The sequence below is a fragment of the Spinacia oleracea genome, chromosome 5 (genome assembly GCF_020520425.1).
Source record: "Spinacia oleracea cultivar Varoflay chromosome 5, BTI_SOV_V1, whole genome shotgun sequence".
Classification (NCBI taxonomy): Eukaryota; Viridiplantae; Streptophyta; class Magnoliopsida; order Caryophyllales; family Amaranthaceae; genus Spinacia; species Spinacia oleracea.
In genome coordinates this window covers 34,433,172-34,448,079 of record NC_079491.1, presented here as the reverse complement: position 1 = coordinate 34,448,079, position 14,908 = coordinate 34,433,172, and the positions used below count along the sequence as shown (strand labels likewise).

Here is a 14,908-nt window from a genome sequence, read left to right as displayed (position 1 = left end):
TTGTCGGAATCGGAAATATTATTGGAATCGGAAAATAATTCCAAAATCGGAAATATTAAAGATTTGTTCGAAACGGAAATTAATTCCGGAATCGGAAATATTAAATATTGTTCGAATCGGAAATGAATTCCGGAATCGGAAAATTAATCGGAAGCGCGTCGTACGAAATAAACATCGGACGAGCTTGCTAGACGCAAGACCCATCACGAAGCTAGGCCCGCGCCTAGCGAAGCCCGCGCAGCAGCGAGCACAAAGCCACAGCCTGCCAAGGCACGCAAGGCCCAGCCAAGCAGCGCGCAAGGCCAGACCCAGCGTGTGGCAAGGCCAGCGTGTGGCAAGTATTCATATAGTTTTAAGTTAAAAACTAAGTTAATAATTTGCCATAAACTATAATCGAATAAACATAAAACTTTAGGCTAAATTCTAGTTAATTGAATCTAAGGCGGATCCGAACGTGTTGTGGACTATCTACGGAGGGACTACACTTGGAGTCCTAAACTTGTTCTTGTTCGGTTCGGGAGAAGCTAGGGAGGGCACGCTACATAAGTATGTATCCTAAATTATGCTAATTGTTATGAGTACCATTAATTTGAATGTAATATTGGTCTAAAGTACCAAATTCTATTGCTTTAAATATGGTATGCGTACAATCAAATAGTTGTAATTAGTTTAAATTATAGCTTATCCTATTTGGAGAAAATGGCGCCTCCCATGGTGAAGTTCAAGACGGAGTTTCCAATCCATTTTCAAGATGGAGTTTGAAGTTGAAGCTTCAAGATGAAGTCGGGCCATACTAGATCACAATTAATCTTATGCATGCTTTAAGTTATTTATTGCTTTAAATATGTCTTAATTATGCATGAGATTGTGGCTTGATTATGTTTCATGATTAAGGATTTAGTTCACTTGAAATCTAACCAAAATAGTAAGAGCCTTAAGTTCCAAACTTTAAAAATTGAGTTAAAAGGTCCCATGCCAAAATAACACTTACTTGGATAACCTTTACATCAATCTTAGTAATAGTTTTTTCGCCTAAGCGAGGTGTTACTTATTGATCCTAAAGGGGTAAGGTACACAAATAATTGTGAGTACATGTTAGTTTTGGTGAAACTCAACGATATAAGTAAGGAGTCCTTTTATGTCGTGGCAAATGAGATAGGTTTACCTAATAAATTCTTAGACGTACCTATCAACCAAGAGTAGTTTCTATACTATTAGCAAAGGATTTGCTTACCTAAAATATTTTAGAATTGAGTCTAAATACATAATGTTCTTAATTATTCATGATTTAAGGATCTTAGAATCATTTTATTCACACCTGTCGGAACAATAAATTCGAATAAAATGCCAATGACTTGTTTAAATTGTATGATTGCTTTAATTTTCAAGTTATCACTCATGATAAATGTTTAGACTTTGCATGCTTCAATGTATGTTTTAATTATTGTTTATAATTAAATATCTTGCACTGCAGTAAATCCTTTTAGAAAGGTAACAGTAAATTTCCTCGATTGGTAATGAATCCAAGAACGATTCATGGAAATGAGAGAAAGTGAGCAATTTAAATGTACGTTTCTTTTAGCGACTTTTATGGTTGTTTTCGAGTATCAAAGTCGAATGGCAAACCGATTGGTGCTTGTGAATTCAAAATACAATATAGTTTTGAGATCATAAGCATTGAGTTTAAACGCTCAGCTTTACCAATGGTTAACAACCTAATATCTTTGTCCATTTAATTTTCGAATGAGTCTAGTCCCTAGACATTCAAATAGATAGATGCTTAGAGAACTTTAGAAGCTTCTGGTAAGATCATCTAGTTGAAACAGAATATTCAACATAAATAAAATGGTAAGAAATTTGTTGGAGTGACATTGGACATGTCTAACAAAGTATAAAAGTCAACACTAGCGAATTTAATTCTTAAGGCTATAAGAAAGGGTATGAGAAATAGGAAAACAAGGAACAAATGAAAGAAATTTACGATTCCATTTCTACCTATAAGTTAATGTTTAAAGAGAAGTGACCTAGCAATCAAACTTCCTTGGTATCATATACCGCTTGAGGTTCTTACTTCGGTAATAACTCAAACAATGGAAGCTAGGCTACACTAATGGCCTACAAGTGAGAAATGAAGCATGGCAATGCTACATTAGTTGTAGGGTCATCTAGTTTGTTTTAAGTCCTTTCAAGGCTGGAACTTAATGGCTATTTTGTTCCATAATCAGCATACCTAAATTTCTGCTTCAAACACAAAAAGACTCACATTCAAGAAAGACAAAAATAATATTTGTTTGTTTATTTGAATGAAATGGTCATTTACGGGTTGAGTCAATATGCTTGATTAAAACAAAACAACTCTTTAAAAATAAGAACTTTACTAGGTTCAAATCAATCTCTTGATTTGAGTTCCACAAACCTTTAGCATTGTTGCTTAGACCATATCAACAAGTTAACGTTCTAAAGCTCTATTTTGGTGGACTTTTGAAAGTTGATAGATTTCTAGATCATTCAAAACAAGCCAGTCTTACTTGTTGAAAGTAACAAAAGATATGAACTATTGTTAGAACGCCTAGACAATAGAGTTCAAAGCTAAAGAAATATTTTATGACTTTATTATATCACCTGGATTTGAGTGAATATTGGTTTATTTACTCAATGTGATATAAGTTTGAATCTGTTTGTCTAGTTCAAAGATTCAGAAGTATAAAATCCACTTGGCAAGAAATCATAAAGATCTAGGTTAGATCATGACGATGATTATTTTAAGACCAAAAATGATCATCAATGATTGTGTGTTGTAATTTCACAATCTAGCTCCATAAGATATGGCATATCTACGTTGGAATAATCGAAGTCAATTATTACTTGATTCGATCAATGATGAATCATAAAGACTTTTCCTATAATTTCTAAAACAAAATGCTCAACTACCACCAAACTAAACCAAATTCGTCAAAGCTATTGAAAACTAATTTTAGAATATCTTTTCATAATATATATCTAAAGAGTTGTTAAACTCAGTGGGAGCTTAGTGTTTGTTATTCGACAAACTAAGGCCCAAGTATAGATATATGTTTCATTGTGATTTATTCAAATGAGACACAAATGTATTGTTTCTACCACGAATTTTTGAGAACATAATGTTTGTTTGCTCGAAATAATGTCCTTTTGGAGATTCGTTTCCAAAATGACAAGTGGGAGAAAATAGACCTCGAAAGTCTTCGAGGCGAACAACAAACATAAACGGACATTCCGGAGGCTTTTCGAAGTTCTTCAGAAAATCCGAACACTTATTCTTTAAGGACCTTAGAAGTGGCTTTAAAGAATAGACATCTCTTAGAAGAATTTACAAGTGCTTCAAGGAGAACAGAATATTCAAAGGACTTTTAAAGTGTTTGTTGATATTCTATTGTTTGATGTTCTATACCCAAGTAGGCATAGAGTTCAAGTCGCTGAAACTATAAGATTCTTCTATTAGATAGTGAATAAACATGGAGTTCAGGTCACTGAAGCTATACGATTCTTCTATTAGATAGTGAAGAAACCTACAACTTGCAGTCACACTATTATCATGTAGATTAATGAGTTTGTGACTTGTAAGAAAGCTATGACGAAACCTAGATTCCCTAAAATGGTTAGAGGCCATATATAGACTCAATGTTTTAAATGGTTAGAGGCCATAAAACATACTCAATGTTTTGATGACAAATTGACATTTTTTTGATTTGCAAGAATAGTTTAACACCTATTGGTTGCAAGTTTTTTTTAAGGATAAAAACCATCAAACATGGAATTGTGTTCACACACAAAACTAGATTAGTTGCTAAAGGTTACAAGCAAATTCACGGTGTGGATTGCGTTGAAACCTCATGCAAAATCGTAATTCTCAAGTCTATAAATCAAGCAATAATTACATATTGGTACATATGGCAATTGGATGACAAAACGAATTCCTCAATCAAATGTTGGAAGAAACTATGTACATGGCATGTCATAGGATTTGTGGATCCAAATAAATGCTCGAAAAGGAAAGCTAGCTTATGAAATCTAAGTACAGATTTAAGCAAGCAATTGGGAATTGGAACTGTATTTTAGTGAAGCTAATAAGTATTTTAGTTTCATAAAATGTACATGATTCTTATAGATGTATAAGAAGTTTAGTGGGAGTACATAATACTTAATTGGTCATATGTGTATCACACACATATCTCTCTATTGTGAAACAACATTCAAATTCTAATGATTTAGATTTGAAATTATTCATCAATGTTGGACCAATGCGAAACTTAGTACACAGTGGGTATTAACATCTATTTACAAAGATCTTATAATATTTTTTTAGATTAAGTAATGGCATTTACTAAATCAAACCCGAAAGACTCCATTGGAGATATTCGACCCATGTGAATGAATCTAAGTAAAGAAGGTTTGAACTTTGTATAAGCATTTACTAAGTTAAACATCAAAGGATCTAAGTGAGATTCTTAACCTATATTGTATGTCAAAGAATTTAGCTGGATTTAGTATCTACAAAAACTAGATGAGCTAAAGTTACATGAATAGAATTCAATTGGGAATTATTCTGCAAAAGAATTTATCATGTATAATATAATATGAGGATCGCCAAAAACGTATCGTATGACTTTAGGCATGACGAACATATACCAATCTCTATTGATCTAAGTGAAGATCAACTAGATTGAGATCAAGAAAAACTTATGGTACTTGAAAAGGTAGATAGGAATAGTTCTTGATTCAAGGAAATAAAGATATGCTAAATAATTGATGCTACACGCATAAACACTGGCAAAGGATCAAGCAAAATTCCTTTGGAGTTAACCATGGACAAGAACGAGCTATACGCATCGTGGTTTGAAATGGCAACATGGATTGGAGACCATGAGTTGTTGCGTGGGAAATTAAAATATTAATTTCTATGTTATAAGATATAGATGGAAAGTCATCCACATATCTGTGAACTGCTTGGATAAATAAATCCAAACAAAGCATCACTAGCAACCTATAAAGTTGAAGTAAAAGTAATTATTTCCTAAGAAGCAATAAAACAGAGTTGTTTACATTAAAGAGTTCTTCACAGAACTTGGGTGGATCACATGTCTGCTGACTTGATGGTTCTTCATTGTAAAATGCGTAGAACCACTGTTGTAGCTATAAGGACTAGATCACAAAATAAACATACTCAAAAGATCTTATCATCATATCTCGAAGAACATTCGATGAAAAGGATATTAAGATTGGCAAAACATGATAACTAAACCTATGCAATAAGTGAGAAACAACACTCACATTGTGGCACTGGAAATCAAGCATAGTTTTGAATTCCACTAATTGTTTTAAACATCGGACGAGCTTGCTAGACGCAAGGCCCAACACGAAGCTAGGCCCGCGCCTAGCGAAGCCCGCGCAGCAGCGAGCACAAAGCCACAACCTGCCAAGGCACGCAAGGCCCAGCCAAGCAGCGCGCAAGGCCAGGCCTAGCGTGTGGCAAGGCCAGCAAACCTGGCGTGCCCTTCATGGGCCGCGAGCAGTTGCTGGGCCGAGCTCTCAGCGCGCGCCCAACGCCCTTCGTGGGATGTGCGTGCGTGTGTGCGTTGATTTCGTGCATGCATCAAATCCTTAAGCAATTAGGATTAGTTCGATTAAAGATTAATTTCCTAAAACTACTAGAGTTAGTTGTTGAATTAAACATTAACTTAATAGATTCAATTAGTATCTAATTCTAATAAGATTAGGTTAATTTAATCCTAGTAGGTTTCTAGTTCCGATAATCCTACCCTATAAATAGGTGATGGCATTCACAATTTATAAGAAATCAATTCAAGTATTCATATAGTTTTAAGTTAAAAACTAAGTTAATAATTTGCCATAAATTATAATCGAATAAACATAAAACCTTAGGCTAAATTTTTGTTAATTGAATCTAAGGCGGATGCGAACGTGCTGTGGACTATCTACGGAGGGACTACACTTGGAGTCCTAAACTTGTTCTTGTTCGGTTCGGGAGCAGCTAGGGAGGGCACGCTACATAAGTATGTATCCTAAATTATGCTAATTGTTATGTGGTAATTAATTTGGATTCTTGGCTTTATGGTTTTTCCGCATGAAATATATGTTTTATATTTGTCATAACCTAACACAAACTTCTCAGCAAATTCACAAGCCTTAGTCATAAGCCTGTCATGGACAGACGTACACCAATCATATTCAATTGACATGTCTGCCACGGTACATGCTTGCATCACGGTCTTAGATATATACGATCCATCAGTAGAGGGACATATGACCAGTCCCAAAAGCGCCATCAAGAAAAAGCAGTACGGAATTCACTGCGGGCCGAATCGGTATCTAGCTCGATGACATTGCCATCTTCATCCTCCTCGACTAAAGCATCGATGACTTTACGTAAAGAAACTATTTCCTTTCCCTCTCCATTAACCACAGTATATTTGCGAGACATCTTCCCAGCCTTAACAACCAACGCCGGACTATCAACCACCTCGAAGGGAACCTTCCTATCTCCCATTGGGAGATCAAATATGCATTTCCATTGTGTTGGGGACAACGGTAAGACTCTTCCATCACCTGCAACCAACGTCTGGGCAACTCCATCCACCCTAGTAATTAACCAATAGCAGAACTGTCGCGAGAGTTGGGACAACTTCAACGTTAGCATCCCACCAAAACCCATTTGTTTCACAACTTCGATTCTAGAAGCACCTTTGGATAAACTTCGAAAATGCAACAACACGACAAATGACGGCTGTTTGCTGTAAACATGAAAAGCGTATGGTCATATGCAAACATACCTACCTATATAAATGAATAATAGGACTCCGAGTGTTTATGATTACAGTGTCATGATTTAAATAAAGTTCACTGACTAACCTTGTTGCGACATTTTAGTAGTTGCGTCGCAACACATAACTCTTCCCTCTTAACTTGTTCCCCGTTTGACAGACCTTGTGTTCTTCTCACAACATATTGTTGCTCCTGCATAGCAATATGAAAAATAGTAAGATTTAGGTTTTGTCAATCAATCACGGAACCAAATACTACTGATTAATCGGGGAACAAAATACAACTAGTCACTGCTCCTGTCGTGGCTTTAGGGTAGGAATTCGTCTCTTTTTGACACCTTGCTGGGGTAATATTTTCCGAGAAACTTGTTGTTTGTGTCCCCTCTTTGCTGGCCGTGGCTCTGGCTCTGACACTTCATCGTACTCCTCATCAGAATTCTCAACTTCATCATAATTATTCTCCTCAACTTCATACGCCTCATCATCCTCATCACCACTATGATCTTCGTACGAATCCTCCTCTACGACCGCCCTGCTCTTCTTCACAGCAGGTTTCTTATCATGTTTAAGTACCTCACTTAAGTTACTGGTGAAGTAATTACCCAGTTTATCATCCCCAAATCCCTCGAAAGTTTTAGGTTTCTTGTATTTGGACTTTGAAGTTCCCTCATATTCAATGACGTTACTCCCTAATTTTCTCTTACTACCACAATGAACTAGTCCCTTCCTCATGAAACTGTGAAAATAACAAATTGGTACAAAAAATATGTCAAATACTTAATAATCATGTCAAATCACCAATAACGAACACAAAAAATGACCATACATTAGGGGGATTACTGAACTTAGTTTAGTTAATTAACTTTTAAGAACCCTAATTTATAAATGCGAACAATTGAATTGGGGCTTTTGCAAAACATGACTACAATTAATTTATAAGCATGTCAAATCACCAACAACAAACACACAAAATGACCATACATTATTGGAATTACTTAAGTTGATTTTGTTAATTAATTTTTAAGAACCCTAATTTAAAAATGAGAACAATTGAATTGGGGCCTTTGCAAAACATGACTACAATTAATTTATATTCATGTCAAATCACATACAACGAACACACATAATGACCATCCATTAGTTGGAGTACTGAAATTGATTTTGTTAGTTAAATTTTATGAACCCTAATTTATAAATGAGAACAATTCAATTGGGAACAAGTTGCGATTGAAATTGATATACTAAAATCGTAAAAGAATAACGACTTTGTTACCTGGTGCAAGAAAAATCGCCGTCGACAACGCAAGTCGGAGAAGGCAAGTCGAAGAATAGCGAAACTACCCCCTAACTTCAGGAGAGAGAAAATAATCCAGTACAAATGACAGGAGATAGAAAGGGTTTTCCTTTTATATGGCATTTTAAAATAAAATTATTCGTTTTATTTAAAGTTCACTCTCTATTGTGGATTCGACAAGTGTCTTTCTTTGGGATACTAAATTATTTGAAAAATACATATCAGTCAAATTTTCCGCCTCCCAAAATTGGACACTACTACTAGGACAATTTTAAGCCAACAAGTGTTGAATCATTTGTAAAACTATAAGTACCAACTTCCAGAAGTATCTAACATATTTATAAAACTCTACGTACCAACTTACGATAGTATCTAACATATTTATAAAAGTGTTAGTACCAAATTACGATAGTATCTAACAAAATTATAAAACGCTAAGTACCATTACCAAAATGAACATAAAGAATAGTACAAAGATGTTCACTAATGCTTCGAAAATACTGAGGGTTATGGGTTAAGGGTTAATGGCTAAGGGTTAAGGGTTAATGGTGATCCGATAACCGGATAGAGCCGATTTAACCCGAAAAAGCTTCATCATAAACGTAAGTAACACGAACCAAAATTATTAAGCACGTAGTCTATATGAAATAATCACGATATTTTTTAGTCATCTAATCACCAATATCTTTTATTGTCACATATATATATTTTATAATCTAATCCCCTAATAGCCGCATGGACCTGACTCATACCCGAACCGGATTATTAGTGAACTTGAAGTTACATAGGGGTTCATAGCCGCATGGACCCTACTCATACCCGAACCGGATCATTAGTGAACTTGAAGTTACATAGGGGTTCATAGCCGTATGGACCCGACTCATACCCGAACCGGATCATTAGTGAACTTGAACTTACGCAGGGGTTCATATTGGGTCGGGTTTATATCGAGTCAGGTGCATATCAGGTCGGGTTCAAATCAGGTCGGGTTAATATCGGGTCAGGTTCATGTAAAATCGGGTTCATATTAGAGTTGTTAAACGGTTACTCGAGTCGTGTCCGGGTCTGGTCATCTCGGGTCTCGGGTTACGATCTGTTCGGGTCATGTCCGGTTATTTATCACTCGCGTGCAGGTCGGGTCTTTCTCTAGCCGGTACAAATTCGGGTTCGGGTCTTAACGAGTCGGGTTTGAGTCAGACTTGTAGCAGTTCATTTCGGGTTCAGGTCGGTTAAAATTCAGGTCGAGTTCACTATCGAACACGGGTTAAAAAATAAATATTAACATGATTTGAGTTATTATTTAGTAAGGTCAATGAAAAATCGGGTTGGTTGTCACGAGTTAGTTCAATATCAGGTTTCATCGGGTTATAATCGGTTTCGGATGACATCGGGTCGGGTGTTGGATTGGTTCGGGTAGAAATCGGTCGTCGGTTTGAACGGGTTGGGTACGAGTTTCCTATTTTAACACTTCTCTTTTCGGGTCTCGGGTCGGGCCCGGATCCTAAAAATTACAGGTCGGTTAAGGTCGTTTTCTCGGGTCGGGTCAGTTTTTGATAGCTCTAGTTCATATGGGGTCGGCTTAATATCGGGTCATACAAACAAATTATAAACAATGTCGGGTTATTACTAACATCACAAATGTGCAATACGTTGTATTATAATGTCTACTGATCTACATTAGTAAAGCAAAGTGAAAGGTAAAAAAGGCCATGTGGTTTGTTTAAGTAATTTATAAGTAATTTTATTTTCTTTTATTATGCCAATTATCTTTTATTATGTCAAAATCATATTATTCAAATGGAAAAAATATCATGTATTTATGAACTAAGTACTAATAAAATAGTAATTAATAACCGTTAATGATGAATTCGATCGCAATGAAGTTGTAACGTTTGTAAATACAAGTTTGTCATACATTCATATTGGTGTAATCAGCAACGAGACAAACATGTTCGTGGAAAAAACGAGACAAACAAGTGAAAAATGTTAATGAATTAAGTCGACACAGTATGTATGATTTGATTTTGACATATCCATTTTCATTCGTAATCGATCCGGTTTTGATTCGATAACTAGGATCGATATAGATCGGTTTTGATTTGTACATATCGGTTCTAATTTATGATAGTAGGGTATAGGGTTTAGGGTTTGCAGCACAAGACCTACACATGAACGTATTTTTACTCAAATAAGTCCAAATAAGTGGAAATCACAATCCATGAATGTATTCTAAATTATGTATGGACTTATAATTCTTGGATCAATAAATTTGGTACCCTTGTTATATCAATACAGCCCATGTGTGTTGAATTTGGTACATTATTTGTACCTATTTAGGATACATGTGTTGAGTTTGGTACATTATTTGTACCAATAGGGTTAAATGGTACTTTTATTGCGAAGTTGGTACATTAGTTGTCCCATTGAAACATTATTTGTACCAATTAGGGTTAAAGGGATAAAGGATTGCAAAGTTGGAGTAATAACAACATATACATATAGATTTTGTCTCATTCTTCTAAAATGAACAACAATACATAAACAATGTAATTTTTAAACCTATTTTCCTCTTCAAAGTTCTGACTTCGAAGATCAATTATCCCACCCAAGAGAATTTCGGCATAAAAGATCATCTACATTGTCAAGTCCATCATCACCAACATCACCAACATTGTTAAGTCTATCATCTCCAACATTGCTCGTGAAATACCCAAATGAGCCATCTTGAGATTACATCTCAATACCTCCAACGGAAGTGTGTGTAAACTCAACATCATAAGCGCCCTGAATAAGTAAAACCAAAGTTATGGTATGCACATATTTACTGCAAATTAAGTAAGAAATATTATAAATAAAATTGTAATACCTGCGTGGGAGGTTCCTGTGAGCAACCAGTTCCATCATTTGTTTTGCTTTTGCTTCTCCTTATGGGTGTTTTCTTTTTTGGCTCAACACAAGAATGGTGCCTACAACTTGGTGTCCTATGTGGTTTATTCCTTGCGACATGATCATTCAAAATGACATTATCAAGAGGTGTTTCACACTTGTTTCGTTCGTTCACAGACTTAGGAGTACTTTTGGTAGTCCTCTTGTTCTTGGTTTGACTACAACCATTGGTAACAGATTTAGGAGTAGTTGCCCTCTTCTTGTTGGTTTGAGCCAAGTTCTTAGTTATTGAACCAGAAGTACCAACATCATCATGTGTCTCATCATCATCCATATCTTCCACACCAATCAATTGTTGATCCAACTTCTTCTCCAACACCTTCAATGTATCCATCACGATTTTAATGCACTCGTGATTGGTAGACGCCTTCAAGCTGATTGGCGCGTAGGCAAGCATTAATTTATCATGCTTCATAACATCTTCGGTCTTACTTGGATCATGGTACACCACCTTCACGCGCGAGTGATTCCTTGACACATCTTTCCTCCATCTACGCAGAATATAAACTTCTGGGACATCTTGAATGGCATGCATGTCATAAACTTTTATAATATGCCTGCAAAGTATACCGTCACTTTCAAATAGCTTGCATTCGCACTCCGCCAATTTTGTCTCCAAATTTATCTGCACGATATAATTCCGGATGTACTTTGTTGAAAATTCCTTGCGGGTTTCCTTACACAACACCCACACTCCGTCCTCCAGCTTATGATGCGCAACTTTAGCTGATACCATAGTAGTTTGAAGAGAAGTAAGGTACAGTACACGATTGCACTTCTTTTGAACCTCGAGGAATTTAGCATCTGTGTACACTTTTCTAAAGGCTCTCTCAACCAAAAATTGGGTGGCCAACGGACGAACTGCCCTTTGGTCAGCTGCATCAGCCTATTGCTCATCGTTAGCTCTAGATTCCACTACTTTAATATAAAATGGATCAAACTCAAACAATCGAGTATGCTTATCAACGAACCCATCAAAGAATCTGTTTATGCTTTCAGATCTTTGAGTGCTCTTCATTCCAGCCCAAAACATCCCGTTCATAAATGCAGGCACCCACATTTCCCTTCTATGGTATAATCCTGAATTAGTAGTAAAAGGATATCAACATAAACAACATATGCAAGTCTTACAGTCTGTGTCTGCATGAAAATGTACCATATGATTTATTAATTAAAGTACCATATGATATAATGAAAAATATAATAATGCAATTACCTGCAAGCCAAATCTCACCCTCCAATTTATACTTCTTGATCACAATATTCCATTGCACTTCAAACTTATTTTTAGAAAAGCTATTATAAATCACATTATGAAGCTCAACTTTGAACAGATCACAATCATTGTATTTTCCAAGTTTTTGACTGAACTTGGTAAGTATGTGCCACAAGCACCATCGATGTCGGACATCAGGCATTACTTCTCATAGGGCCTTCCTCGTGGCAGCGTCTTGGTCACTAAGAAAACCTATGGGTTTTTTGTTAGGCATACATGAAAACCAAGTGGTAAATAACCATTCAAAAGTCTCTGAATCTTCATGGGATAACAATGCACACCCAAGAAGAATGGTTTGACCATGGTGATTAACCCCAACAAAGTTAGAAAATGGCAGGTCATACTCATTTGTTAAATAGGTGGAGTCAAATACTACAACATCTCTAAACTCTTCGTAAGAAGCTCTACTCCTAGCATTTACCCACATCACATCCTGTAATTTGTTATCCATACCCACCCTATGCTTATGAAAGAAATTTTCGTTATCAGTAGACATCGCTTTAAAGTACTTCCACATTGCATTCCAATCTCCCACCTTCATCTTTTCTGCCTTATCCCTAGAAATAATATTTTGAAGATATTTTTTGGTGAATGTCACATTCTCAACTTCGTTCCTCTCGCTAGCTAGACAGTTAAATATCTGAAGAACATTAGCACCCGAGTTGTAGTCATTGAACATCTTCCTCTTTACAAGAGAGTTGATGTCTTCCTGTCGATACCTAGGAACATACTTAGACTTCCTCGGTGTTGGACAATGGTTCTTATGCTCATTAACTGCCCTTTTAACCACCCAATCCCCATCCTTAGTCCTGTTGCAATACATTAGAACCGGACAATCACATTTCTTTGACCTTTTAGTGCAAAGCTTATCCCTAATTGAGTAAACCCTTTTCCCCTCAACCCGATGCCTATACACTGCACGACCATAACATTCACACTTCCACAAGTATCCCCTCAGTTCCTTTGATTTTGCCCCACCCTTTTGCACATACGACCCAGCAGCACGGAGTATGCCAAATCCTTGTTGTCTTCCATACCTTTTGTAGTACTTGTCCACTTCTTCCCAACTGTGGAATACCATCCCAACAAATGGAGGAGTCACTACATCATCATCTACTCCAGTTTCTTCTTCATCATTAGTAATGTTTACTTCCTCAATTACATCCTCATTATTATCATTCCCAACAAATTCAACCATGTTTATGCAACATTGTAAATTTCAATTAAGTAAAAACACCTTTCAAAACCCTAACCCTAACAACGCTTTCAATATCCATTCTCAAGGCTTATATATTCACACTTATTTAATTATCAATACAAAATATATATATATATATTCACACTTAATTAATAATCAAGTCTCAATTCTTATAAATTACCAATAATTTATTTTGCTCATGTGCGACTTTCAAAATATAATTGCAATTTATCAATAGCAAATTACCCTAATTCGTTAATTGAAATGCAAAATTTATATACTGATATACAAAATTAAGATAAACACATACCTTAAATAAGCTCGACCAAATGTTTATTTTTGTGGAATACCAAATTCAATTATGCTTTATTTATCTCTCCTAAAACACTAAGAACCCTAAATTCTAAACTAAGCCTAATATAATCGATAGAATCCTCAGTACTGTGCTTTCTATTTTTCCCGCCCTTCATTTACATAATTTCCCCCCTTTTATGTTAAATATTTGTTAGACAGTGACGTGTCGGAATAAGGGAACCAATGTGCTCTGACAAATAAGACCTTCAAAAGGTAAAAAATATCCAAATAATTCCATCTATATTCAAAATTTTCAAAATTTATATACTTGGTACAAATAAAGAACCAAATTTCGTCATTGAACATAATCAAATGACTTTTATGTCGTACCAAACTTCCTATTCTTTAAACAAATGGTACAATAGTTATCTTTATTGTATGAATTTTGTACCAAATCTATGGTTTAGGGTACATTTTTTCATAATTGTTACATGTAAAGTACCAAACAAATTATAATGGTACATAAATTAATATTTTTTCTTCATTATATGCATTTGCTTGTATTAAATTTAAACATATATTTACATCACATATCTTAGTTTAAACATATATCTACATATTAGTAATCAGTGTAAGAAGTTATATTTGAAAAAAAAAAATTATTATTCAGTAATATTATCAGTTTGTTTTGTTTAATCTTTTTATTTTTTGTAGTTCAATTGATAGGGTTGAAACGTGATAGAAAACAATATTTATTATTTAATATATATTGAAATAGAATAAGAACTTCGAAACGTATCATAGGATTCTGTACAAATGTATTAAAATAATGCCCACATTAGCCATGTAATGTTATTACTATTTTTCAAAGCTTATGTCTCACCAACTCTCCATGGCCCAGTAGGAATGCTTACAAATTATAACCCTAAGATCATGGGTTCGAGGGTTGGTACGACCGTGATTACGCACTGTCTAAAAAAACAAGGTATTCTAAAATACCTTTTTTTAAGCAGTGCTAATATACCGAACCCGTCGGATATCGTTGGACAGACCAGGAACGACCTCTTTGAGGGCCTTCCCCG

The 14,908-nt window shown here is 35.4% G+C and overlaps 1 protein-coding gene across 1 annotated transcript; it reads right to left on the bottom strand.

Annotated features, from left to right (window-relative positions):
- Nucleotides 1–12,482: 12,482 nt before the first annotated feature.
- Nucleotides 12,483–13,532, bottom strand: LOC110802141 (protein FAR1-RELATED SEQUENCE 8-like). The gene has a single exon (XM_022007569.2). The coding sequence runs from the start codon at nucleotides 13,530–13,532 to the stop codon at nucleotides 12,483–12,485; it is 1,050 nt and encodes a 349-aa protein (XP_021863261.1).
- Nucleotides 13,533–14,908: the final 1,376 nt, after the last annotated feature.